A 27,614-nucleotide genomic window follows, 5' to 3' on the forward strand; every position below is an offset into this window, starting at 1 on the left:
AGGTTTTAAAGGTCAATTTTGTGGTATTCCATCATCATATGGGCTCCACAATATGGTGCAAACTTAACATCAAAACTATTGTGCTGTAGCCAAAATATTGAGGACCAAAATTTCAATAAAATAAGTATTTATAGAATTTGTTTATTTTAATTAACTCCACATATATGTACGTTGACAATATGCATATCTTCAAGGTATATAAAAAGTGGACTTAAGAATAGTAAACCCATAATTCCCTTTATGCATTCACTTTCTCGAGATTCTGGTCTCAATACTTTGGCCAGAGCATGACATTTCTGTAGTCGATATTTCAACATAATCCGGTCTTGTGAGTAGTTCATCTGGCCAGTGCTTTTTTCTTTTTTACTTTTTATTCTGAAGTGTTTGTTCCTGTTTATTAGATTATGAATTCAGGATGACAAGTACCACATAACAGACTCTGGACTGTACTACTTAGGGATGGGAAGTTTGGAGGGAAATGAAGTTGTTGACATCAAAGTCTTGATTTTTGGGAAATGACAAGACTGCATGCATGTAGGACACTTCTCGAACTTCTACTTGCCAGTAAGGACTTGATAAAGGCGAGCACTTCTTAGCTGAAGGCTTTGTCAGGGCCGACTCTAGGGTGGTGTGACTCTTGCCACTGCACCAGGTGCTGATTTCAGTGGGCACAGAATTTGCAAGTTTATTTTGATAAATATTCCACTAAATATGTTATATTCCAGAATATGACTTGCAGTTGCTATCATGCCTGATCCCAAATACGTGTTTCTACTAAACATGGCTACTGAATGACAAAGCCTTTTACCATTTTCGTGCATAGTCTTTAATCGTAGGACGAGCAAGTGCTTTAGTATTAGACATAAATATTGTGTTCAAAATATTGTTTATAAAAATATCAAGCAATTTTTGTAGATCAGGTGTCACCAAGCTCTCCATTTGAGTATATTGAGTATGATGCAACCCTACACTTGTGACTATATTTCAAATTGCCCTAAATTGGTGCATATACATATCACCTATTCCCTTGTGGGTATCATATATTACGTAGTTGCGCACTTAGTTTGATATCACATAGTCTTAACACTTGCTAATTGCACTGTCACCACATCCACCTCTTGAACCATGGCCAGTTTATCTACTGAGACCTGCTGTCTCATCAAAGCAGGCAGGTAAATTCAAAGTCCTTTGCTTAGCTCATATATCCTTCTATGGCCAGACGTCCCACAAACTGTTCAAGTTGATGGTACACTACTTGCCAGCCAGGCAACGAAGGGCAGCTTCCACCAGCAACCAAACTCGCCACATGTCCAGCATGATACACATGCAAGGACCTTTCATATTTAATTCCCTATTACCACTTCATCACTCCTAATGGTGTGAAGAATCTCCCTAACTCAAAAGGCACAGCTTCAACCTCCATATATAAGAAATTGAAAAATATATTTGCATGAGATACCAACTGCAAAATGAATAACACAGCTTGAAAACAGTATCAAAAAGCATTGGCATAGCCAATAGGTCTCGCTTTTGGAACCTTATAAGTATTTAGTTATGCAGCACAATATCCTTGGTGCAACAACATCAACTGTTGCATGGCTAAATACTTATAAGGTCCGAAAGGCGAGACCTATTGACCATGCCAATGCTTGTTTTTTTAGACAGCTCATTGCTATACCATCATTTATAAGCCTGTTTGCGGCAGAAATTATGTTTTATAATCAAAGCACTTTAAAGCAACCCATCGCCACCGCATAAATTACAAACTTGCATGAGACACAACACGCATTATTATTGAAAGCATGACTCACTTTTGGATTTTAATAGACTGTACTTAGTGGGCAGCTCTTTAATGGTATTGACTTATCCCGATCTCATTGTAGTGACTTCTTTTATTAAACTCTGCTTTTGTATGTTCTTATTCTGCTTTTATTCTTTCAGCCCTTTCATCAATAAACATCAATAAACGTTACATACTTAGGCCTAGAGCTGGTTACTTAATCAATTATTTTCTGTGCGAGTTATTTTTCTACCTTGCGAAAATTGCAAGTCTGGGCGATTTTGTGAATTTCAGAAAGGAGCCAATCACATGTCCATTAAAATTCAAATGTACAGGACAGAACAAGCGAGTTTCCTGCTTGCGTGTTTAAGAGCTAAAACGGACAAAAGAAATAATCCTTTCAAGCCCCCCTGTCCCCTATTTCAGACACTAATATATCAAAAACTACTTTATATGGATCAAAAAAACAAGTTTGGTGGGATTCCATTGAGTGTTTTTTGCTGTAGCAAAATCTTTTTTGAACACCCAGATACAACTTTTTCCCCTCCAAAGATCAGAACAACATCTGCCATGATGAAAGTTACCCGGTTTCCCTAGGGCAGTTGATCGCAAACATTTTACAACCATGACCCACTTTTTAGAAAGTCAAACTTTCGAGACCCACCTACTCTTTATGAACATGAGGAGGTGCGATTTTGGAATGTAACCAAAGCATTCGTGGTAGCGCATTCTCATTTACAGAGAGAAGATTTGCCATTGAAATGGCCACTAGCTTTGCACATTCATACAGTTTTACTAATAAAAGTATATAGCACACAAATGGTAATATGTGGAAATCTGGATTTGGTTACTATTTATCAGTTTTGCATCACCAAGTGTCTGGATGTGTTTTCATCCTATTCAAATATTTGCTTCCCGCGCTTTTTAGAATTGTAAAAAATGTGTTTCATTTTTGCTTTCCTAACTGCTTAATGAATAAAGTTCACTTAGAGGTATTTATATTTTGTTGTGTGATACGAACAATCGATGTGCTACAGACTTTCCTTTCAGACTCCCTGTACTCCAGCAACAATGTCACATAATTCACTTTAAAAACGACACTCACTTTCCAGTCAGAGAAAGAAAAGTAAACACCAAACACCATGTTAAAAAAAAAAAGACATAAGCTGAAATTTGTCAGAAGAAATAGCCTCATCGGACCTCTAAATTTGAAACCTCAAATGTGACAAGAGAACATCATTTTTGGTTCTGACTTTTAGGATCCTCCAAAATTCGGCTTGCGAACCAACGGTGGGTTGCGACCCACAGTTTAGGAAATGCTGCGCTAGGGGAATGTGAAACATACAGATACATTATATAGCACCAAAGATTTAAGTAAACAAGAAAAACCCACACATTTTTAATAATATGTCTGACTGAACCATGACTACGGAGGTGCCATATGCAACTCGGTTACAGGCATACCCACAATTTTGAAACAAAACCTATTTTGGGTAGACCATCTGCAGGCTACATTTTTACACAGTGCGAAAAGACTACTAGTCTCAAAGATGATAATTCTAGTCCAAAAATGTCACAACATAAAAACAGTAACGAGAAAAAACTCCTTTAAAAACGTTTTGTTAAGTAAACATTAAATTTACAGACAAATCTGTTTATCAAAATCTGCGTTTTCGACCTGTTCAGTAAAAAACCTGATCGGGCCCCTAAAATTTTCAGCTATGGTTTCCCAATGCTCTGTCTGGATCGGTAGTAATTATAGTCACGTCATCAGCATAAGCAAATAGCTTAGTGTCCCAACCTTGCAAGCTAACATGGATAATGTCAGTGTAGGCCTCCAGCCGCCTAAGGAAGGGATCTAAATATAGTGCGAAAAGGAAAGGGTGAGGAAGGAGACCCCTGCCTTGCCTTGCCACACGAGACGGGATTAGACGGAGCGATCATACAATATTTTCTACCAATAATCAAGTACCTGGTGTCTCTTTAGAGAGACAGGCTGCGATCATATACCATCACTACATCTTTGAACTGCGGGCCTTTCCTGTTTAAGCTAAACAGATGGAATCTTTTCAAAGTGGCAGGCTACGTATTTAGAACAGCAATATACCCCTGGATTTCTGACCTTAACTACAGATACCAACAGATCTAATAACGGAATAAAGACAACAGGAAATTTAAAATATCTGCTCATGGTGGTGTTAACCCAATCACCACATAGAGGAATCTATACATATAAACGCTAGATTTGGGTATGTTCTTATCTCACTTTGGAACCCTAATGGAAGAAGATTGAATACTATAGAAAGACATAACTCACATTTAATTCAATTTGCCTCTGTTCCTGGATCTCTTAAAATTCGACACAGCTATCATCTATGAAAAATATACAGAATCCCTTAAGAAGGCATAGCCGAAACGCGTTGAATGGAATTTTTTCTGTGTACGATTATGAAAAACAATATTGTATTTTATGAATTATGAATTATCAGAATGGAATTTTTTCTGTATACGATCATGAAAAACAGTATTGCATTTTATGAATTATGAATTATCAATGCACTGTCAGCTATTTTCAAAATTGTACATAAATAGATCTACTGTATATATATATATGTTATAAAAGGAAGGAAGTGTTTCCTCACTTAAAGAAGAGAAAAAATCATATATATAAAAAAAATGGGGGAAAAAAAGATAAAAAGAATAATAAAGAAATTTGAATCATAAGCAATAGTGTCATTTGAGTCACATTAGCTATTGCCAAAGCGTCTGTTTGATGTTTAAAAGCATGCACAAAGCCCGGTGCTAACCTCATTTTTCTAAAAAAGTTGTTTCCTTGCCAGGGTTTATCCTTTAAGGCAGGGGCCCCTAATTTTTCTAACACACGACCCCTGCCTTGTTCCCCATCCAATTGAAAATTTCTCAGATTCTTTCCCCATTATTCGTAATCGTGCAGGAGGGTTAGAATACAAAACCTGTACTGCCTTGATATAAGATACCCCCAGGCCATTAGCCTCCAAAATCCTCCAGAGATCGCTCTATGACACCCTGTCAAAAGACTTCTCAGCGTCCAAAACAGCAACCCCCATGGGCTTCGTCAGGACTTCTATGGCATCAAATAATGAGATTACCCGCCTAACGTGGTCTACCGTGCCCCTCCCCTGGATAAAACCATGCTGCCGGGCTGAAACAAAATGCTGCATTACATTATTCAACCGGGTTGCAAAGATTTTAGAATATAATTTGGCATCGCTTTTAAAAGTGTGATGGGTATATAGGACCCCAGGCTGATAGGGTCTTTACCTTTCTTTTTTTTTAAATTACCATGTTGGCGGTGCCACAAGAGCCTGGTGGTGCAGGCCCGTCCCTAACTTCCCTAAATAGTCTGAGCATTTCCTGACAAATCTCTCTATAAAATACTTTGTAGAACTCTAAATGTGTACAGTCTGTTCCTGTAGCTTTACCTGCTGGGAGGGTCTGGAGAGCCATCTGGAACTCTTCCTGGGGGATATCCAATCCCAGTAAAAGACCCTCATCCTGGGAGACCCTGCCACAAAATCCAGCTGTTCAACATGCACTTGGGGATCCCCTACAGGCGGACCCTCATACAAATACTCCGCAGGATCTGAGACTACTCTTCCTTGCATATACCTGACCTGCTCAAAATGCCCTGCCGCCACCTGTTGTCTTGCCCTGACAGCCAGATATCGAGTCACGCTTTCACTATATTCATAGCATTCCTGCCTCTTGGCAAGATACCTCCCCACAGTCTTCTCAACATTAAAATCATTTAGACCAGCTTTAGATATAGCAATTGAGTTCCAAACTGGAGATAATTCGCCTCCCCTAGCCACCGTGCAGATTAATTCTGTCTCTAGGAGGGCGAGTTTTTGATAGAGCTCTTTGATCTGTCCTGTCCCCCTCTTTTGGTTAACCAGGTTATACCGCAGTGTTTCTCCCCTCGCCGACGCCTTAAAAGCATTCCAAATCATTCCTGGGGGAGCAATGTCCCTATTATTATTGAAAAATTAGTCGATCCAGCCCTTCATATATTTGATATATTCTTGGTCTGATAGGAGTGCCCTCTCAAACGTCCACCTCCTATACTCCTTTCTTAATCCTATAAGAGAGAGTTCCAGTACAACAGGATTATGATCTGACACCACTCTGGGGAAGAGTTCCACCTGGGCCTCCTTAAGTAAAAGCGGTGAGACTAGAAAATAATTGAGTCTAGCAATCTTTCCATGAGAAGCAGAATAATATGTATATCCAGGCTCCTGAGCTTTCAGACTAAGCCATACATCCACCAGTAGAATATGCCTGAGAAGATTCTTCAAAGACATCAAAGATTGCGATTTACGCTTCATACTGGATGCCCCATGATCCCCAGAGGCTCCGCTGGACCTGTCAATGTTTAGGTCCCTACAGACTACATATGGTGCTGGCCCGGAGGGTAGTTCGATAGCTAAACAATTCTGTAAATCAGGGTAATCTAAGACTAGCTCATAGACTGAGCATAGTGTAAAGGAGCCTGTGCCTCCTCTGCATTCCATTATTACCCATCTACCATTCTTATCCACTGCCTTTCTCCCAGGTGTAATGGCATTAAGTGTCATTACTATCGCTACCCCCCTAGTCTTATCATGAGTGGTATAGGCAGCTACTTTTAACCTCAGAGAGTTCAGCATATTACTATTGTTTCGTGCTATGTGAGTTTCCTGAAGGCAATACACGTCTGCTTGTAGAATTTTTTTATCTTCTTGAACCTTTCTCCTTTTAGCACTATTATTTAGCCCACAAATGGCGATGCAAAGCTTAGCCATTAAACCTATTCATTATCTTAGCCAACCAGGTTTCCCGGTCATATTTAACAGAGGCATTATATTGCCAAAGAAAGCTCCCCAATCCAATCTTATTTACACACTGTTCTTTAACCTTTAATGCTACCAGATAATCTGAAAGAAAAACAAAATCCTTAGCTGCAATTTACATACAAACTTTTCAACAAATGCCCCCCTCCAAAGCCCAACCGACACCCTCTAGCCCCCCTGCCCGCCAATCTTTGAAAACAGCCAGACCCACCAGGTCTGTATGGTAGAGATAGCAAGAAACACCGCAGTACCCAGCCCTAAAGCCACCTTCACACCCACTGAACCCAGCCAGCCAAAAAAGTGCACATATTATATCAAAATAAGAAAAAAGAAAGAAGGGGTGAAAGTGAGGTATACCATCTGTATTAGAGAAACCCTGCAGTTATAAAGTCTAGCCCAGACCATTTTAGCTGGTACACCTTTAAGATCTATACGCTTCTTTTCTCAGACAGAGCCTGATCCAGATACACGCTAGCGTGTATTTCAGAGGTAAAAAACTTAACAGACCCTCTGACTATTGTTTGCAGCCTAGATGGGGCGAGCAAAAAACGCCTCAAATCCGGCTCCTTGATTAAGCTAGATTATCTGCTGTAATCGCCCACTACGTTGCACTGGTAAAAATCAGGGAAAATGAAAAAAGAAGACTACTTATATTGTCTTCTAGTCTCAGGCTTTCTCAAATATAGCCTGCTGTAGCTTAAAATTACAGAGAAAGACTAGGATTGCCCTCGGCTGTTTTAGATCTCTGCTAGGCATTTTATGACGGGCAAATGGAAACCGGTGTACCCTCTGGACTTCACGCTCCCAATCCCACCCTGTAAGATCTGAAAAAGCTTCTTTGAGAAGGTCCAGATTAAAAGATCGAGTGTCAACCCCTTCCAAGCCTTCTTTGATCCCGAGGAAACGGAGGTTGTTTCTTCTCTGGCAATTCTCCAGATACTCCAGTTTCCACATGGCGCCCGTAACTGGAACATCATGAGATTTTGTCTGCTCTCTCACAGCAGTCAATTCAGTTTCAACAGCAGAATGTCTCTCTTCCATGGTGTTAAGCCGCTAGCCAATCGCCACACAAGCTGTAACTACTTTCCGTACTGCTCCTTCCAATTCCTTAGTAGCCTGCCTTGCTTTCTTTCCATTGGCCCAAGTCTCTGCCAGATGTTTTTTAACTGACTCTAGGATCAAGCCCAAGGCAGGGTTTGTATTAGCTATCCCTTTAGCTTGCTGACAGACTAAAGAGGTTTCTGCCTGAGCAGGAACCAAATCCGCAGGTCCCTGTATCCTTGTATGGGATTAATCCCACTTCAGCCCAGAGCCTCACTCCTTGCGGCCTCCGGGCGTATCTCAACCCAGCTGCTGTGAGGCCAGCCCACACCCTCAGGGCGCCACAGAGAGACCGAACTGGCCTCATGGCCAGCACGCAGAGACTGCTCCTCCGGCAGATAGCCCTAAATGCTCCTGATGTTCTCTGCACACAGACGGCACTTGCACCCTCCTCCCGATCCCCTCGATCCGGCCAGAATCGCGGTAGCCCCGTGGCCAGTCCACTCATTTGTGATACGCAGGTAAGCCCTCCTACGGGTGATTCGGAAGGCAAAAAGGTGGAAGTTCCGCTGCGGTGATCCTAAGCGATCACCATCTTGCTTTCCACTTTGATGCTATTCCTGTGGCTTGCTAATCCTAATAAAAGGCACTCCAATACTGGGAATTCTTACAGATCTGGTACATTTGGTGCATTAACTGGATGAAATAAAGGAAGCACTCCTAAAATATTATAAGACCCTCTAATCCAACACAAGATTGTGAGACAGGTCAGATATTCCCTCATTCCTACCAGAGGTGGTTCTCCACGCACTACCCATTTAAAAGGCTGAGGCGCTGGGGGATAACATCTCAGAGATAGAAGTTAGGGCCATAGTGAAGGGGATGTCTAGAGGAAAAACACCCGGCTGAAATGGGCTGGCGGTTGAATTTTTCTCAACAAATCTTAAGTCAGCTGGCCCCAATATTGGTAGAGATTTTTAACAGTGCAAGGAGAGCCCTTGCCCTACCTACCTCCACTAGAGAGTTAATGTTGGCAGCACTGTATAAACATGGCAGAGACAGAGAGGAGGTTTCTTCGTATGGAACATTGTAAATGCGTATCATGGACTATAAGATCTAATTTATGCTGAGACTGATTCACATCGATCAGAAGAAATGCGTTACTTACCTGTAACTGCAGTTATCCAGTATTAGTGTCTTTCATAGATTCACATGCCTGAATCATTCCCCGTCGTCGAGACGGGAGCCTCCGGTATATAAAAAAGTAATGTCCTAGAGACATACATAGAGAGAATAGGCCTAAAGGTCTCACCTTAGTAGCCTATCCACGTCCTTTTGTAGGAAGGACCAAACAGAGCAGGCCCCAAGGGTCCCACCTTGGTGGCCTATCTGGGTCCTTTTGTAAAAAAGGACCAAATAAAGTGAAACAGCCAATCAGCTACTACCTCCTTCTAGAACCTTCCTGTCAGGAGCCCAAGTCTCTCAGATTTTCGTACGCACCAAGCTAGTTAGGCGTAAACTCCTTAGAGAGAAAGGTGAGCCCTGCCAGGGGAGGCGGGAGGGTGCATGTGAATCTATGAAAGACACTAATACTGGATAACTGCAGTTACAGGTAAGTAACGCATTTCTTATCCAGTATTTGGGTGTCTTTCATAGATTCACATGCCTGAATCAGAGTAGCGAGCAATACATAAAGCACATTCTGTGTGAACATCAGGTACAAGCATGTAGATAAAGCATATCACATGACCATAAATCACAAAATGCAATGCAATATACATACAATAAGAGAATGTGCATACCCGTAAAGGATGGAGGGATGTAGTAGGGCTCACCTTACTGAAATAGATGGCGAAGCACTGCTCGGCCCACTGCTGCATCCTTCATCAGCTCAGTATCCAGGCAGTAGTGCCTGGTGAAGGTGTGCGGGGACTTCCACGTCGCCGCTCTGCAAATGTCCAATATCGGCACTCCAGCGAACAACGCTGCCGATGTGGACATGGCTCTAGTCGAATGAGCTTTAACACGTGAGTCTAAAGGTCGCCCAGCCTTGTCGTGACAAAAGGTGATCGCAGAAGAGATCCATCTTGAGATGCTCTGCTTCGTCAGGGGCATGCCCAGTCTTGGTCTACTAAAGGCAATAAAGAGCTGTGTTGACTTTCGAAAGTGTCGTGTCTTATCAATGTAGAATTTAAGGCACCTCTTTAGATCTAGAGAATGTAGAGTTCTTTCGGCTGCCGTGGTAGGATTCGGAAAGAACGATCTAAGCACCACTGGTTCGCTAAGATGGAAGTCCGAGGGGACTTTTGGAATGAAACGAGGGTTAGTCCTCAGAATTACTCTGTCCTCTCGAAATTGAAGGAAAGGATCCTGAACAGATAGAGCCTGCAATTCACTGACCCTTCTAGCAGAGGTTAGTGCCAGGAGGAGGGCCGTTTTCCAAGATAGGAACTTGATGTCTGCCTTATGGATGGGTTCGAAGGGATGCTTCATTAGTTGATGAAGAACCACATTCAGGTGCCACGATGGAGGAACAGGTCGCGGTCGTGGAAAGGACCTATATAAACCTTTCAGGAATTGTTTGATGAGTCTGTCCGCCCACAAAGAAGGGCCCGTAGCCGTTCTCGTGAACCTTGAAATTGCTGCAAGATGCACTTTGATGGATGTATGCACAAGGCCTGATTGCGCAAGATGTAACAAGTATGGCAGCAGCTGTTGTGGAGTGGCATGGAAGGGATGCAAGCCATGATCCACACACCAGGAACAGAATCGCTTCCATTTTAGTGAGTAGGTTTTGTTAGTGCTGACAGCTCTAGCTTTTGCAAGGACATCTCTGCAATCCTGCGGGATGCTCAGGTGGCTGAACTCGCGGTATTCAGGAGCCAGGCTGACAATTTCAGAGAGCTCAGGTTCGGGTGGAGAACCTGCCCTTGAGACATCGTGATCAGGGCCGGAAACTGCTTCAGGCGAAGAGGAGGCCGGGCAGACAGGCGATGAAGTTCCGTGAACCAGTGCTGCCTCGGCCAGGCTGGAGCAATGAGGATCAGAGTGCAGGGTTCCGATTTCATCTTTCTGAGGACCCTGGGTATTAGTGGGAATGGCGGAAAGGCGTACGCAAAGACGTTGCGCCATGCGATGGAAAATGCATTCCCGAGGGTTCCTGAGTGGTGATGCCTGCTTGCGAAGCTTGGGCATTTGGCGTTCTCTCTGGTGGCAAAGAGGTCTATGGTGGGAGTGCCCCACTCCTCGAAGATATGGTTCAGCACCTCCATGTCCAATTCCCATTCGTGGGAAGGAGACGTCTCTCTGCTCAGTGCGTCCGCCAAAACGTTGTCCTTGCCCGGGACATACTCCGCTTTTAATTCTATTCTGTGTTGTAGAAGCCAATTCCAAATTCTTTGCGATTCTCGTGATAATGAGATCGAACGTGTCCCCCCCTGTTTGTTCAGGTAATGCATCGTCGTGGTGTTGTCCGTCCTGACGAGCACCGGGGATTGACGAATGCGTGGGAGAAACGATTGGAGAGCTAGGAAAACTGCTCGTAATTCCAACAGATTGATATGCAGTTTTGTTTCTTGTGTCGTCCATTTCCCATTGATTTGTAGTTCCTGGAGGACTGCCCCCCAGCCTTCCAGTGACGCATCCGTAGTTATTACATGCGGCTCCGCTGGGAGTAGGAATGGCAAACCCTTCGACAGATGGCGGAGTGACATCCACCATTGCAAATGGTTGATAATGGGTCGAGTGACTCGTATGCGGTCCTCGAAAGAACCTGTGGCTTGCGTCCATTGTCTTGTCAGTGCTTCCTGAAGAGGACGCATTTTCAGACGGCAGTGCGGAATGAGCAGTATGCATGAAGACATCATCCCAAGGAGGGACTTGAACGTGCGGACCGGGAGAGTCTTCCTCGAAGCCACTGCCTTGGCTAAGGAGATGAGTTTGTTCTTTCTCTCCCGAGAGGGGAAAGCTCTGACCCGCTCCGTATCCAGAGTTGCTCCAAGGAACGTGATGACTCTGTTGGGTTCCAGAACCGACTTTTCGGCGTTGAGGGTCAGTCCCAGGCGGTGGAAAATATCCAGACAGGCGCTGGAGGATGAGGCTGCGCCGGCCTCCGTCGGTGCCTTCACCAACCAGTCGTCTAGGTATGGAAACACCTGGTGGCCTTGCTGACGAAGGAACGCTGCCACTGGAGACAGGCATTTCGTAAATATCCTCGGGGCCGATTTGAGACCGAATGGAAGGACACGAAATTGGTAGTGGTGTCCTGCCACCGCAAACCTGAGGAACTTTCTGTGTCCTTTGAGAATAGGTATATGGTAGTAGGCGTCCTGAAGGTCTAAAGACGTCATGTAGTCCCCTTCCTCCAGAAGACCCAGGATTTCTTGCAAAGTCACCATACGGAACGATTGTTTCTTTAGGAACACGTTGAGTGCCCTGAGATCCAGGATCGGTCTCCACTTCTTTCCTTTTTGGTGGATTAGGAAGAAGTGGGAGTAGAAACCTTGATTCATGTGGGCCCGTGGAACTTTCTCTATCGCTCCCTTCTGCAACATAGAAGTTATTTCCTGAAGAAGTAATCGCAGGTGCCTGTGCGAACGGTGGCACGGAGGTGTTGTTGGGGGAGTAGAGGTGAATTCTAGGGAATGTCCAAAACGAATGAGTTGGAGAACCCAACGATCCGTCGTTATGGATTGCCAATTTCGAAGGAAGTATGTTAGTTTCCCTCCAAGTCTTAAAGAATGTAGTGGTGGAGGGGCTAGCCAGGGAGACTAGTCATTGTCTGTTGCCAGCAGGCCGTTTTTGTCCCTTTCCTTTGTAATTGGATCTGCCATAGGAAGACTGCCTTCCCTGTTGGGGTTGTCGCTGTTGAAATTGCGGCTTGGACTGTGAATACGAGTACGAAGACCGATTCTGAAAGGAACCTTTGTATGTAGGTTGTCCTCTTCCCCTTTGGCCACGAAAGGACTGGGACCGAAATTGTAGAGTACCCAAAGCCTTGGCGGTATCTGTGTCCTTTTTAATGGTGGTAAGGGCCGTATCAATTTGTTCACCAAACAGATGCTGGCCATCGTAAGGCATGTCCAAGATCCTGGTTTGCACCTCCTGGCGGAAAGTGGTGGCCTTGAGCCAGCCCTGTCGCCTCAGGACTGCAGCTCCCGCCAGTTGCCGAAAGCCAGTCATGGCGGCATCAATGGCACAGTCGATAATTTCTGAGGCAGAGGTTTGTCCCTCCAAAAGAAGTGAATGTGCCTCTTCTCTGACATCTTCCGGCAGATTTGACAGATAGGGCGGAATGTTGGCGATTATAACGGCCAAGTAGAGCTATAGAATTAGCCACTTTAACAGTCATAGCTGATGTGGTCGTAAACCGTTTGCCCACGGCATCCAGTTTCTTACCCTCTTTATCCGGTGGCGTCGATAAAGGCGAGGCCGGATTCCTTGAGTTCTTCTGCGCCGCCTGAGTCACCACGGAATCTGGTTTGGGGTGACCAGTCAGGCATGCCGGCGCCGTTGATGTGGCTTTATATTTCTTATCAAGCCTGGGCACCACCACCTGTACAGAAGCGGGTGATTGCATGATTTGCTTGCCCTGCTTCCAGATGTATTCAATAATTGGTATCGACCTTGAAGTTTTCTTTGTGGGCTCCTTAAAGTCATAAAGGAAACATTCAGTCTCCTGAGATTCCATGGACATGTGGAATCTCTTGGCAGCCCGCTCCATGATGTTGTGAAAGCCACCGATGTCTGCAGGTGGAGACTCCGAAGTCTGTGGAGCTGGAGAGGCTGGAGAATGTGCCACATAGTCTTGATCAGCGTCAGGGTCCGATTGGTCGTCATCCACTTCCCCTTCCTCTTGTTCCCTTTCTTCTTCCTCAGATGAGGAAACAGTTTGAATTGGCACCTGTGTCTGTGGAATGACCAGAGGAGTGGGTCTATGGCGAGAAGAAGGTGTTGGCGCCTGTGCTGGTGTTGGCGCAGAATGCTTCTCCGGGAACCTTTCCTTATAATCCTTAATAAGGTATTGCAGGTCCGAGACTATAGAAGCCGGAAGGCACACCATAGGAGTAACCTGAGACTGAGGCGGAGGGTGGACCTGTTGTTCAGGAAGGTCTTCCTCCTCTTCCGGCTCCTCATCTGTGGTTTGACATTTCAGCACTAGATCCGACGGGCTAGTAGCTTGCGTAAAGGAGTCCTCGTCCGACTCCTGACCTTGTAGTATACAGGCAGGTGGTAGTTGTTGTATCCTGCCTGGTGACGTCTGACTCGGCGTAATTGGCTTTTTAGTAATTTTTACCATGACATGGCTCACTTGCGGTGGAAAGGCATCCATAGCATGGGATAGGAGTGCAGACTCCTTCCATGGTCCTGTAGATGGCAATGCTGGAGTCGACGGTGCCTTGGTAGGCATTTTCGTCGACGAGAAATTCGTCGTCGTCGACGGTGGTTGTGACGACGATGACTTCATCGACAGCAGCTTCGTCGACGGTAAGGTCCCCATCGTCGACGGTGCACTCGTCGTCGACGGTTTTCCCATCGTCGACGGGATGATCTTCGTCGACGAGATTTGTTTCGTCGGCGGTGCCGACTTCGTCGACGGGGTCGTCGTCGTCGATGACTTCGACGATGCTCTCGTCGTCGACGATGTTGTCGTCGTCGTCGTCGACGGAGTGACCGGAATGGTCGACGACGTAGGTCTGCTCGACGACGACGAAGGCGTCATCCTCGTGGTCGAGGAGTAGGCCGACGACGCCGTCGTCGTCGACACTGTCGTCGTCGACGTCGAGACAGTTTTCTGTGCCGAAAGCACCGTAGATGTCGTCGTCGTCGCCAGGACCAGTGGCACCTTCCTGGAGACAGGCGGGTCCTTGACAGACACAGATGGCTTGCCCTCTGAGGACTTTTTAGAAGTCTTCATAGGAGGGGTGTCTGTGGGGCTAGGGGAAGAAACCCTTGGCCTCTTCAAAGAAAATTGGGACGCTCCGGACCCACTCTCACCTTCTGATGCCAAGTCAGCAGTCTTGGTCTTGAGCCTGTTGAGCCACAACAGAAGTCGACCTTCCCGGTCCTTGAGGGTCTTGTTAGAGAAGGTCCGGCAGATTTTGCATTCTTTGGCCTGGTGGTGAAGGTAAAGACAATATAAACATCTATCATGTTTATCGTCGATGTGAAGCCTCTTCTTGCTGCAGGAAGAACAGGCCCTGAACAGACCTTTCTTCTGACCTTCAGACATGTTCTGAAAAGATTAATAAGTCGTTTTTATGAAGAAAATAAGTTTCCTGAGGAGTGGAGACTCCCTAGCACAACGTGCGGTAGAAAATCTGAGAGACTTGGGCTCCTGACAGGAAGGTTCTAGAAGGAGGTAGTAGCTGATTGGCTGTTTCACTTTATTTGGTCCTTTTTTACAAAAGGACCCAGATAGGCCACCAAGGTGGGACCCTTGGGGCCTGCTCTGTTTGGTCCTTCCTACAAAAGGACGTGGATAGGCTACTAAGGTGAGACCTTTAGGCCTATTCTCTCTATGTATGTCTCTAGGACATTACTTTTTTATATACCGGAGGCTCCCGTCTCGACGACGGGGAATGATTCAGGCATGTGAATCTATGAAAGACACCCAAATACTGGATAATGGGGTTATCACTCGGGAGGAGGATTTAAGGAATGAACACAACTACAATATTCTAAACCTACTCCAAGTGTCTGAACTAGCCCCATCATCTCAAATTATTATACAGTGGGGAAGGGTGCGAGGCAGGACTGCCCTCTGTCGCCTCTCCTCTTTGCGATAGCGATAGAGCCATTGGCCTGCAGAATGAGGCAGGGAGATCTATTTGAAGGCATTTTAAGATCTAACACTACATATTATATTTCCTTGTATGCAGGGGACATGCTGTTGTTTCTGCATGATATGTATGTATACATCAAGAAATCCACCTGTACCCTTAACAGGTTTGAGTATAATTCAGGGCTATGAGTGAATTGGAACAGATCTAGGGCCAGATGTACAACCTGCCAAATAGCGCCTCGCAAATTGTGTCACATTTGCGACTCGCAATTTGCAAGGCACTATTTGCCATGCACAAATAGTGTGTTTAACACGGTTTGCGATTCCCAAAGGGAATGACAGGCCCTCCCAGGGATCGTGGCCTGCTGGGCTCAGCAGACCACCATGACTGGGACTCCTTTTAAAGAAAGCACCTTTTTTTGTTTTTTAAATGCAGCCTGTTTTCCTTAAAGGAAAATAGGATGCCATTTTTTTTAAAAAATGAAACGTTTTCGATTCATATTTTAAGGGCCGGCAGTGGTTCCTGCATGCATTTGTGGTCTACGAATGTCGGCAGTTTTTTCCAGCAAACCGGCATTTTGCTGGAAAAAGCTGCCGACGTTCGTAGACCACATTCGGAGTGTTCCTTACCCGATTACTACATTCAGTGTCAGCGGTTAAAAGCGGTATCCCGTTATTTTACATCTGTGTACTTCACCATAGTGAAGGCAACACACTCCTCAGATATTATCGTATCGCTGGCTACAGAAGTAAAGTAACCTGAAGAAGGGCTCTTGCCCGAAATGCATTGGGCGGAAAAATGTGGAACAATATAAAAACACGATATACTATGAAAATATTAGTATGAAAAACATCAAAGAATACAATACAGCATATTGAAAAGTTCTCAATGACATTTATTGAATTGGTATGATATTATAAGAAGGTGTGCCTACTTGGAGATGTTACTCCTAAGGGAAATAACACATGTTGTAAGACGATCTGCTATATAGGCACACTTCAAATGTTACCTGCCACATGTGAAGATCTTAGAAACAAGATTAGTGCTCATCCACTTCTTTGCAAACATTGAAAAACACCTAACACCATATACACCCCAAAATCCTGTGGATGGGGGATTTCAATGGTTAGCTCAGCAGACAACCAGACCGCTCCAGCTCAACCAAGCGACCTTTAATTGCTCTTCCATGGCATTATTGAGGGCAATGCACAGATTAAATGTAATCGACATTCAAAAATCACAACATGGAAGAACAAAGAGGCACTCATTTTCCTCATTACCACAATGCATATTTTCATGAATTTAACTCAAATTAACACATCTGAGACCGGCAATGGACTTCCAAAGGACGCAAAACCTAGACTGCAAAGTTCCTGATCATAGTTCATTGCTACTCAAATGGGCAAGGGGGTGACAACTAGAACGAAATGAAAGTTAAAGAAAACAGTCCCGTGGGCGTGGCCAGGCAGGCGGCCATGTAAGGTGTTATAGAAAAGTGCCTCTTTTGGACATAGTTAGCTCCCACTTTTTGCCTGGAACATTAGATCATTCCGAATGGAAGTGCACAGAGTCCCCGACAACCGGGTCCTGTGCCAGATCCCTTTCACTAAACTGTACCTTTTCCAAAATTGGCACCCCTTTAGCTCACATACAAGTCCCTAAAAAAAGGCACCCCTGGTACTAAGGGCCTTGTGGTTAACGAGGGTCACTAAGGCCTGCAGCGCTAAGTGTGCCACTCTAAGGTACCCCTCACCAGGCACATGCCCACTGCCACTGCAGCCTGCGTGTCTTGGTGCAAACAAAACTAAAGTGTAGACATGGCACACATCCCAGTGTGCCATTCTCATAGACAGTGCATGAGATATAGGTAAGACACCCCTCTAGCAGGCCTTAGCCCTAAGGCAGGGTGCACTATATCTCCTGTGAGGGCATATCTGCATGGGCCGATATTACCCTGCAATATCCTCATCAATTTCTGGATATTATAATTGATCAGAGAAGCCAAAGTAAGTACATGGACTGGACACTCGTCATTGTGAGTGCCCAAGCTCTATGATGGCTTCACTGAAATATAGGATGTTTGGTACCAAACATCTCAGAATAATAGACCAGCACCGAATCCAGTGTCAGATATAATACAAAGTGCATACAGAGGACCCCAATCCTTGACACAAAGTCCTGTTCAGTAGATGATGTCATCAATGTTGTCACTGACCATGTCATGACGTGACAGAATTTGTGAGATCATAAACAGTGAACTGCGGGGGAGAAAGTTATAGTTAGCTTAGGTAACTAGAACTGCTGAATTTATACGTTTTTGAACGAGTTAATTCTGAGCCTAACTATAACGTTCTTGTAACCTTTGGTTTTGCATTGAATTTCTAAGGTTTTGCTAATTCTATTTCCTAACTAGATCATCACTGTAACCTTTGATTTTTTCAGGGAATTTTTAAGGTTTTTTTAAATTCTATTTTCCAACTATAATGCCCCTGTAACCTTTAGTTTTTTCAGTGAATTTCTTTGCTTTAACCGCATGCGTGCGGGCGGAATTCCGCCCGTACGCTGGGTTTTTAAAAAGCGCACTTTACGTGACGAGCTGGGCTCGTCATGAGCGTGCGAGGAGGCTACGCCATGACGAGCCCAGCTCGTCATGAGCGTCGAAGGGGTTAAAAAAAAAGTGGGTGTGTGAGTGCCTGTGTGGGTGTGTGAGTGCCTGTGTAGATATGTGAGTGATGGTGTAGGTGTGTGAGTGGGTCTGTGAATGCCTGTAAGGGTCTGTGAGTGAGTGTGTGGGTCTGTGAGTGTGCTTTATCCGTCTGTGAATTGGTGCGAGTTGTACTATGGGTCTGTGAGTGGGTGGGTGGGTGGGTGAGTGCTTGTCCGGGTGTGTGGGAGTGCCAGTCTGGGCGTGTGAGTGCATGTGGGTATGTGAGTGCTGCAATGGATTTTGGGCATTTACATACTTAGGGTACTTAAAAGGGAGAACCATGGACTCTGCTCTGACCAGGAGACGACAAAAGAGAAAATTACTTGTCACAGTCATTGCAGATCAGATTGCAATCCAATAGATTAATGATGCATTAAGGATTTTCATATCTTTTTTCAACGTGGAATACGAGAGAAAACACACCTGCTTTGCATTTGTTTTAGCCCAAGAAGTTAGGATTGTTTGTGCTTTATTGAAGTAGACCTTCAACTTGGTCACCTGCTACGCTTATATTTGTAAGTGCTTTAATGTTTGTGAAATGAGCATCAGGGCCAGAATGGAACCTAATTTTTTCCAAGAAGACTCTACAGTTTCGGAGTACTTTCTACTGATTGATTAGTAAGAGCTACCTTGTTGGGTAAATGTCTACTGCATATTCTACACTACAGCTGGGTAAAGGGCCTCAAGGTAATGTCTCCAGTGACCTTGTGTGCATGTATTGTTGGCAATGTCATTGTTCCTGCAGCGTCTTCATCCACAAATCTGTGACAACATGATTCTTCATCAAGAGAAGATGAAGACTACAAAGAGATGAATCGCCACCAAACAGAGGTACTTCCTCTTAACTATTTGAAGCTAGTGCTTGCTTGTTTGGTGAAGGTGTCTTCGTATTCCTCTGAATCAAGAACACATCACCCAAATTGGCAGGAAATGCGTTCCGGGGGCCTTTTAGTAAACTGTCCCTCAATGTGGGAAAAGGCAGAAGTCCTTGGCATACTACTAAGGAAAACAAAGCGGGCCAAACGAATAGAGCTTGCAGATGATTTTGGGCATTGGCATACTCGGGGAAATTAGAAGGGAGAACCATGGACTCTCCTTTATCAATTATACAAGCAGAGACAATTCTGGCCCCGGGGACGCCATACACTGGGCCCACCAACTAGAACCTGGGTGACCTGGAGCCCACCAAGGGCTCCCTGTCTGCAGCTTTGGGGACCGTGGGGGAGCCTCCACGACCCCGCAGTCCTAGCCGGCTCCCAGCTACCAGCGGGAGACGCCACTGCTCCCACACATAGGGAGCAGCCAAAAATGCTGCTTCCTACATGTGGGCGCAATCTTTTCATCTGTTTTCTGAAAACAGTTGAAAAGTCAGCTCCCAGCGGATGGGAGCAGTTTTTTGCTCTCGATCGTTGGGAGCGGACTGTTTGCTCTTGCTGGGTGGGAGCTGTCAAAGTTCCCACCAAGTGACAGCAAACAGCTATGTCCCGGGGCTAGGATCCGGTGGAGGTTCACAGGGCCATTAATGGGGTAGGGGGGTGAGCGGCACCCCTTCTTTCTTTATTTAGGGCCATCCCAAGGGAGGTGGGGCTCCCCAGGTCCGAGAGGGGGGCTGCGTGCCCCCCCATCTTGTTAAAATGTAACCAAGCCCCGAGAGGTGGTGGTCCCCGGGGCCGTAAGTGGCCCAAAGAGTGGCTACGCAGTCCCCCCCCTTTAAATTTCATTCGGACACGTGGCGCAGGTGGTCCCCGGGTCCATTAAGGGCAATGGAAGGGGGTAAGCATGGCCCACCCCTCCAATTTTTTAATTTGGCTCCTGGGAGGTGGTGGTCCCTGAGGCTTTAAGAAGCCTTCAGAGGGGCGCCGCATGGCCTCCCCCCCCCCCCCATAATATTTACACTCTGCATGCCCCGGGGAGGTGTCGGTCCCTAGGGCCATGATTGGACATGGGCTGGGGGCTGCGTGACTAAGGTGTGCAAAACACCAAAACACGTTGGGTTGTTTTGTTTGGTGTCCTACTGGAATATATTTCTTTGCAATTTCATTGACTGTTTGTGAACTCACTGCACTGGAGTGCACGTCTTCTGTTTTGGGAAGAGTGACTGATACATATGGGCCCATACAGTGAAAAGGCTGATTATGAAAGAAGACCTATAAATACAATAGCATTTTCAATCTAGTACATTAAAAATACTAGCAAGCTCTAGTTCTATGTGGATATTTAACTAACAAAGATCACATCTACTGGGAAATACATGTTAACCTGAGAGCATAAAAGAAAAGGGCAATAGAAATGTTATTGTTACACTGCAAAGAAAATATGACTGCCTTTCCACTTTTATTATTATTACATTGCTTATCATATATGTGCCAAGTCACTCCTGTCATTTGATACCACACTACTAATAATGCTAGAAGTGTGGAAGAACGACACATATCAATGGGTGTATTTATAGATTGTGTTCCCACTCATTCTATTACATGGCTGACATGATAAGCAATGTGTTTTTGGTGTGTATATATAAGCAAAGTAATTGGGGTGAGGAGAAGTTAGGTGGCACATTTTTAAAATTTCAGGTAAAACAGACAAACTCAATATCACTTTCAAAGAACATCCCAGCATAAATCAAAGCCAAACCTGCTGTAAAATATATTTTTCTTAGTAAATCCTGAAAGCCTAATCAATCCTACACTGCAACTTGTCGCTTAGAACAAGTATACACAACGAGCGTGTTTTCTACTGAAGTAACCAATTTCGATAACCATAAATAGGACGACGTGACACAACATATTATCCCAAACAGTACAGACTTCAAGGTGTTCCAGGTCAGGAAATAATGGCTCATTAAGTCTTAGATCAACTTGCGCTCTATTACTGGTAGTTTGTTTTAATCTCCTTTGTAACCAAAATGCTATAAAAACCAGAATACAATGAAAGTAAAATGAGGAATGGTGTGCTACTTAGACTGGATATGAGGCAATCTAAGAGCTCATAAATAAATCACAGCCTCACACTTACCCCTAGCAAGTCATCATCCACAAGCAGCAGACCCTCAAATCCACTTGTGTGGTCCAAGACAACAGTAGTTGGTCCTAGCCTTCCTTCTCCCTCTTCATCTGGAATAAAAAAACAAAAATACATTTATACTAAGCATTGGCAACGCCAAAATGTCTGGCCTTCGGAAGCTGGTGCAATTTTGTTTTTTTTATTGTACGCATATATCAGAAAACGAAAAGAAAAAAGCGCCCACTTAAATGTGGTCGCCATTTACTTGCAACAGATTTTTTTACATTAAAACAACATTTTACTAGTGATGTTTATTAAATAGCAGGCACTTTAGTTGTGTCATGCACCTTTATGTTAATATTTGTGAAGGATACCTGAATAAATAACCACCTAACAATATAGTCAAATTGCTGGCACCGTTACAATTTCACTTAAGCACCTTAAAAGGGAGACAGAAAATAATTCACCATCTAACTGGGCCCCCGAAGAGCAGGTAACAAATAGTCGGTATTTAATATGAAAAATAAATAAATTAAAACAGAATTTGAACTAAATATGTCACTGGAGAGAAATAAACGATTTGCCAGGTCTGGGAACAATGCGAACAGGCTTGGGCACTCACTCAAATTGATGGGGGTTAAAGGGTAAAATGGCCTGACCTACTAGCCCACACAATATGTGGTAGAAGAAAAATGTGAATGACAATTTAACCAACCAATGGATGAAGTCCACAGACCAAAATGTTATGTTATGTTAAATGCATTTCTAGCGTGCACAGATACTACCAGAGTGTCTATCCAGATCGATAGATATAGTAAAACCCTCCTACCCGCTTTATTAAAAACATCATACTACCCCCCCACTCTAACCATCCTTAAACACTAAAAAGCGCTTAAGATTACCCATCCATGAACCCTAAAAAACACTTACTATCCCTTAACCCTACACATCCCTGTAACCTATCTGCACACCTTCGAACTCTGATGGAAGTGTTGTTCCTTGGTTGAAACTATATGTATATAAACTTAAACAGGTGCAATTCTGTGCTTTATGCTTTGGTGATGAAACCAAATACCTTTGGTGTCCAAAAAAAGACTTTGGTCCTAAACTGGAGGACCAAAGAAAGGAACAAATCCTCTGGGGAGAGGATGTAGCCTTATAGTTAGTGGTCAATCTCGAAGCTGGGGCACTGGAGTCTCGACAATGACGCTCAACATCCTGTAATTCTGGGCAAATCACTTAATGTCCTCGTGAATAACAAAAATTAATGTGTCCATCTGTAACAAAACTTGTGCTCATGTAAAGAGCTCTGATACCCGGTGTCTCGGGTCTAGTTTGAGCTATACAAAACTGTAGGTAAGTAGGATCTGCTTCTTATGGTTACCCCCACTTTTTGCTAGATGTTACACTGTTTCCGACTAGTAGGACTGGGATCCTGCTAGTCAGGACCCCAGTCTATCTGCCTTCTCCTTAACCCTTTATATGCTGATGACGGAGCGGTTCCGCCACGAGCCACGGTGGGCGTGTGCTCATGACGGAACCGCTCCATCATGGCACCCATGGCGTGGGCAGCCCATCTAGCCCCCACAAACAGGGATGGCAGTGGAGCTGCCACCCGAGCCCCCCATGGGAATCCCATGATGTCAGCACACAAAGCGTGTACTAATGTCATCAGGAAGTCCCAGACGCGATGGAAGTCATTTGCTCCCAGGCGTCTGACGAACAAAGTAGGTTTCCTTGTTCCTGATGGAAATTCCTCCATGCATCAAGGCGTCGGGGGGGAGAGAAAATAGTGTTTCCTCTCCCCTGTCTCATTGTAGGGCATTTCTGCTTCGCGATCGCGCACAGCGGCGCGACCGTGCAGCAGAAATGCCCCCACTAGGCATCAGGGATTCATTTTGTTTAAATGGAAGCTACCCCTTGGGCAAGGATCGCTTCCAAAGAGGAGCAAATGTTTTGGATGTTTTTTCTGCCCCCCCACCCCACTCCCCTGGCAGACAGCCTGTTTTTTTGGCCTTTCTGCCCCCAGGGGAAGCTGAAAACCCCACTAGGCACCAGGGATGGTTTCTATTTTTAAAGGGTCGCTTCCAAAGGGGCTCCCATTTCTGCCATGTTTTTTCTGCTCTGGCAAATCGTCCCGTTTTTTGGCCTTTCTGCCCCCAGGGCGGGCAGAAACCCCCACTAGCCACCAGGGATTAAGGAGGGATTTATTAATATAATGGAAGCGACCCCTTGGTCGCTTCCAAAGAGGCTCCAAATTTGGGAATGTTTTTTCTGCCCAGATCTGCCAGTTTTTTTGGCCTCTCTGCCCCCAGGACAGAAAGCCCCACTAGGCACCAGGGTTGGAATTTATTTTTAAGTGGAGGCGACCTCTTGGGCAAGGGTCTCTTCCAAAGAGGGTCCTGTTTTGAGCATGTTTTTCTGCCCCTGCGAGCAGATTGGCCTGTTTTTTGGGCCTTTCTGCCCCCGACCCACTAGGCACCAGGGATTGTGTTTTTTACTGTGTGGAAGCGACCCCTTGGGCAAGGTTCACTTCCAAAGGGGGTCATAATTTGAGGATGTTTTTTTCCGCTCCCCCCCCCCCTTTTTTGGCCTTTTTGCCCCAGGGGTAGGGATAGCAGAAAATCCCACTAGACACCAGGGATATTCTGTTATATGTAATGGAAGCGACCCCTTAGCCAAGGATCGCTTCCTAGGGGGTTAAATTAGGTTTATGTATTTTCTTTTTGACTCTTTTTTGGCCTTTCAGCCCTAGGGGCGAGAGGGGAGGGAGAAACCCTACTAGGCACCAGGGATCTATTTCTTTTTGCAAGGGGGGCACATTTCGGTCTGATGCTTTCTGCCCCACCTGGGGGACAGATTTGCCCGGCAGAAAACCCCACCTGATCCCCATTTTTCTCAGGCCTATTTGAAGGCCTGTCTGCCAGATTGACCATTTGGATAGTGACATAGTGTGTTATAATTTTAATTGTTTTATTTCTTGTAAATTGCAATGTTTTATTTCTCCATTTTATGCTCTTTAGACTGTTCCAGGATGCGGTTTCGTTTCTGGTGGTTGTGCAGTTTGTGTAGTTGCATGTGTTTGGTAAGATTTTTTTTGTACTATCTACTCCAAATGAGTTCAATTTCCCTCCATTAATGTGTTTTTTGCAAATGCTGTAATAATAGCAGTATGTTTGGCTTATGTTTTTTGTGTGTCAAAATATTTTTGCATTAGTGCTCGATGTGTACTTATGAGTAATTGGTTTTGTTTTTTCTTTCTAGTGGGATATCGTTGCTTTTTGCTCTGTCTCTGCAGAGTAGGTGCTCATGAGTGTAGCTATCTTTGGCAAGAGAGTCATATTGTCAATGTCTTAACCTCTACCTATTAGTTGCTAAATATACAAAAGCCAGCAACGGAACGGTGTACATGGAGTTTATGGATCTGGCCGAGGCCTTTGATAATGTAAACAGAAACAAACTCTGGGCCTTGATGTCTAATTTGGGAATCGACCCTGGACTTAAAAACATTTTAAAAGAATTACATTGGAACACCACTGCTAAGGTTCTCTATAGCGCGGGGGGGGTGAGTACCGATCCCTTCCCGTGCACTAGCGGAGTGAGGCAGGGGTGTATCCTGGCTCCCTTCTTATTCTCTCTGTACATAAATGACCTAGAAAGTACACTGATTGCTCTGGAGACTGACTGCCCCACAGTAGCATTGCGCCATATACCAGTACTGTTGTACGCGGATGACGCGGTCCTGCTTGCACGAACAGCACTGAGTCTGCAACACCTTGTGGATGGATTTGTGAAGTTCATGGAAAACTTAGATCTTTCCGTGAACCTGAGCAAATCCTTTGTAATGGTGGCAGGGAAAAAATCCCATAAGAAATTTGTATTCAAAATAGGGGCCCATGTTCTAGAAACTGTTACCACCTTTTCATATTTGGGTCTCTTATTTGATGGGGAGATTAGGTATGACTCCTTGCTTGAGGAAAGGTGTAGGAAATTGGTTTCAGCAAACGGTGCTATATTAAACTTTGCCCGTAGGTTGGGCCGCTGGTCACCAGAGCAAGTAATGACTTTGTATAGAGCGGTAAGCACCGCCAAGGCCACGTATGAGGCAGAGGTCTGGGGTTTCAGGGATGTAGACACTTACAAGTAGAGGAAGACAAGTTCTTACGTAGGATTCTGAAGACACCACAGAGTATCCCAGCAGCAATTGTACATACTGAGCTTGGGATCACTTATATCACCGACCAGATAAAGGGGAGACCTATCCTGACTTGGCTGCGTATCTGGGTAAATCCGGAAGCGGAGCTAAGCAGGCAAATAGTCAAAGACTGCCTACAGAAAGATAAGTGCCTCCAAATCCCATGGCTAAAATATGTTAAAGACACATTAGGGAGTATAGACCATCAGATATTGTTCATGGATCCGACCTTGATTAATACCTCTTGTAAATATCGGACCCGAAAGCTATTATTAGCTAAATATGAACTGGGCAGACAATATTCTGACTCTCTAAAAACATCTGTAGTTGCTCATCGCTCAGTAAGTAACGGGGAGGGTATGGAGCCATATTTATTCTTAATGTATAATCAGCAAGACAGATTTTTAATGTGTCGTTTTAGGCTCAATTTGTTACCTAATATCTTAGCTTATCCGCCTGGTTTTACTTTAACAATTGAGCAGAAGGGTGCCTGCGGCTGCGACAATAGGTCTCCGCAGGACACCCTTCATTTTGTACTTTTATGTTCTTTTTATCGAACCCCTCGCCATAGATTTCTTGTAGATATTTTAAAAGAGTTAAAATTCCGCCATGCTAAATCGGTGTTACTCTTTTTGCAAAGAGCTTCTGACATGCGTACCTTATGTTCTATTATTAGCTTTCTAAAAGTTGCTGTTAACTTAAGAAACACGAGAGGATGACCTAGGATGCACATCATTTTTATATGTTTTTAAACTGTATTAACTCTGTTTTTAATATTCTATGGTTCAGAAATGTAATTGATGATTTTGTACAATGAATTTTTATGATGGTTTTTATTCATCGAAATAAAGTTTACTGAACTGAGTCATATTGTTTTTGAGTATATAGATCTTTGTGCTAAAGCCACACTTTGTTTATTACTTATTTTGCACAGTGTTGGTTGTTGTTGACTTATTTGTGAAGTCTCTTTTCTTAGTGAGGATTATGGCTAGTCGCAGGATTAGTAAAGTTCTGCAAACTTGCCGTGTAATACATTCGCAAAAACTGTATTTGGTCCAGTCCATCTATAAAACCTTTAGCTCAACCCTAGGAAGTGGTGGCTTTCAGTAGCAAGGCTTAAACAAAGGAACTAGTGTAAATCATTTAAAAGCACCGATTACTGAAATAAACTCACACCATGAAAAAAATCAGACACCAATTAAAATAGAGTATATTTTTATTCATTTTTAAAGACTAAGAAGAGCAAAACCCACAAAGCGTTCTGGTGATATAGATTTTTAAATGAAACATATCAGTTCAACCGCAAACAAACATTTGTAACTGTAAAGTTTGGAAACTTTCGAAAAGTTTCAAAGAGCTGTGTTCAGCTACTCCAGCCTGACTAGGGAGGCCAAATCCAGCTGGAAGAAGGTGGGATGCACTAAGGAATATTTAGACAGTTACCTAGCCGCCAAGGCGTTCTCAAGTCCAATTCTGAACTTTCCAGCCCAACAGCCATAGACTTCAATGGAGTGGTCATGATGCTGGGGATGCGGGAGAAGGAGGATGCTCAAGGATGCTCTGGGAGCAGTGCGGTCGACGGGGGTGTCTTTGAGGTTACTCCTTGGTCCATGCACGAGGTGGGGAGACTTTAGCCATAGAGGTAGGGGTTCCTCCAAGTCCTCTTTGAGAAAGTAGAAGTTCAACTGCTGTTGGGCTACTGGTCTCGGCACACTACGGCTCCAGCTGTACCCTTAGGTGGAGGCTAGTGTACCTCTTGGGTGACCGACAACACTCCGGGGTCCGGCAGACTTGGGTGTCAGTTTTGGATGTACAGGATCGGTCTCTAGGGGCACCCAGTGGTGGTCAACAGTGATTACGGACTTGCTGAGTTGGGCTACTCCAGCTTTGATAGCGCTGGCATTGCTGGTTCCAGTAGGTGAGCCGCTGGACCTTTGGAGTCACTTCTTTGGTCTGGGGCTTGGGAGAGACTATTCCTCAAGCCAGGAGTCACAGGAACAATCCCCTTTTCACTAGCCTAAGGTGCGGCAGGTGCAGTCCATAGTTTAACTTATCCTAAAGTATTACATATGAAAGTCCGTTTTTTTGGGGCATGGCTACGACTACAATGGAGGCAGACTTGTCTGGGTAGAGCTCCTCCGGAGGCTCCCCTAAACAGGCCCTGCTCTCCGAATGTAACCACCCACGGAGACTCTCGCCGAGTGCAGCTTAACCAAGATGCCATCCTGAAGCGCCA

At 44.7% G+C, this 27,614-nt stretch overlaps 1 protein-coding gene across 3 annotated transcripts in view; it reads right to left on the minus strand.

Annotated features, from left to right (window-relative positions):
* RNF123 (ring finger protein 123) overlaps positions 1 to 27,614 on the minus strand; it is a 1,600,675-nt gene that overhangs the window by 1,458,573 nt on the left and 114,488 nt on the right. For all 3 annotated transcript variants that reach the window (XM_078661207.1, XM_078661208.1, XM_078661206.1), the window contains exon 5: positions 21,196 to 21,293. In XM_078661207.1, the coding sequence (XP_078517333.1) occupies positions 21,196 to 21,293 (98 nt within the window). The remainder of the gene's footprint in view (positions 1 to 21,195; positions 21,294 to 27,614) is intronic.

This window comes from Lissotriton helveticus, chromosome 9, assembly GCF_964261635.1.
Source record: "Lissotriton helveticus chromosome 9, aLisHel1.1, whole genome shotgun sequence".
Classification (NCBI taxonomy): Eukaryota; Metazoa; Chordata; class Amphibia; order Caudata; family Salamandridae; genus Lissotriton; species Lissotriton helveticus.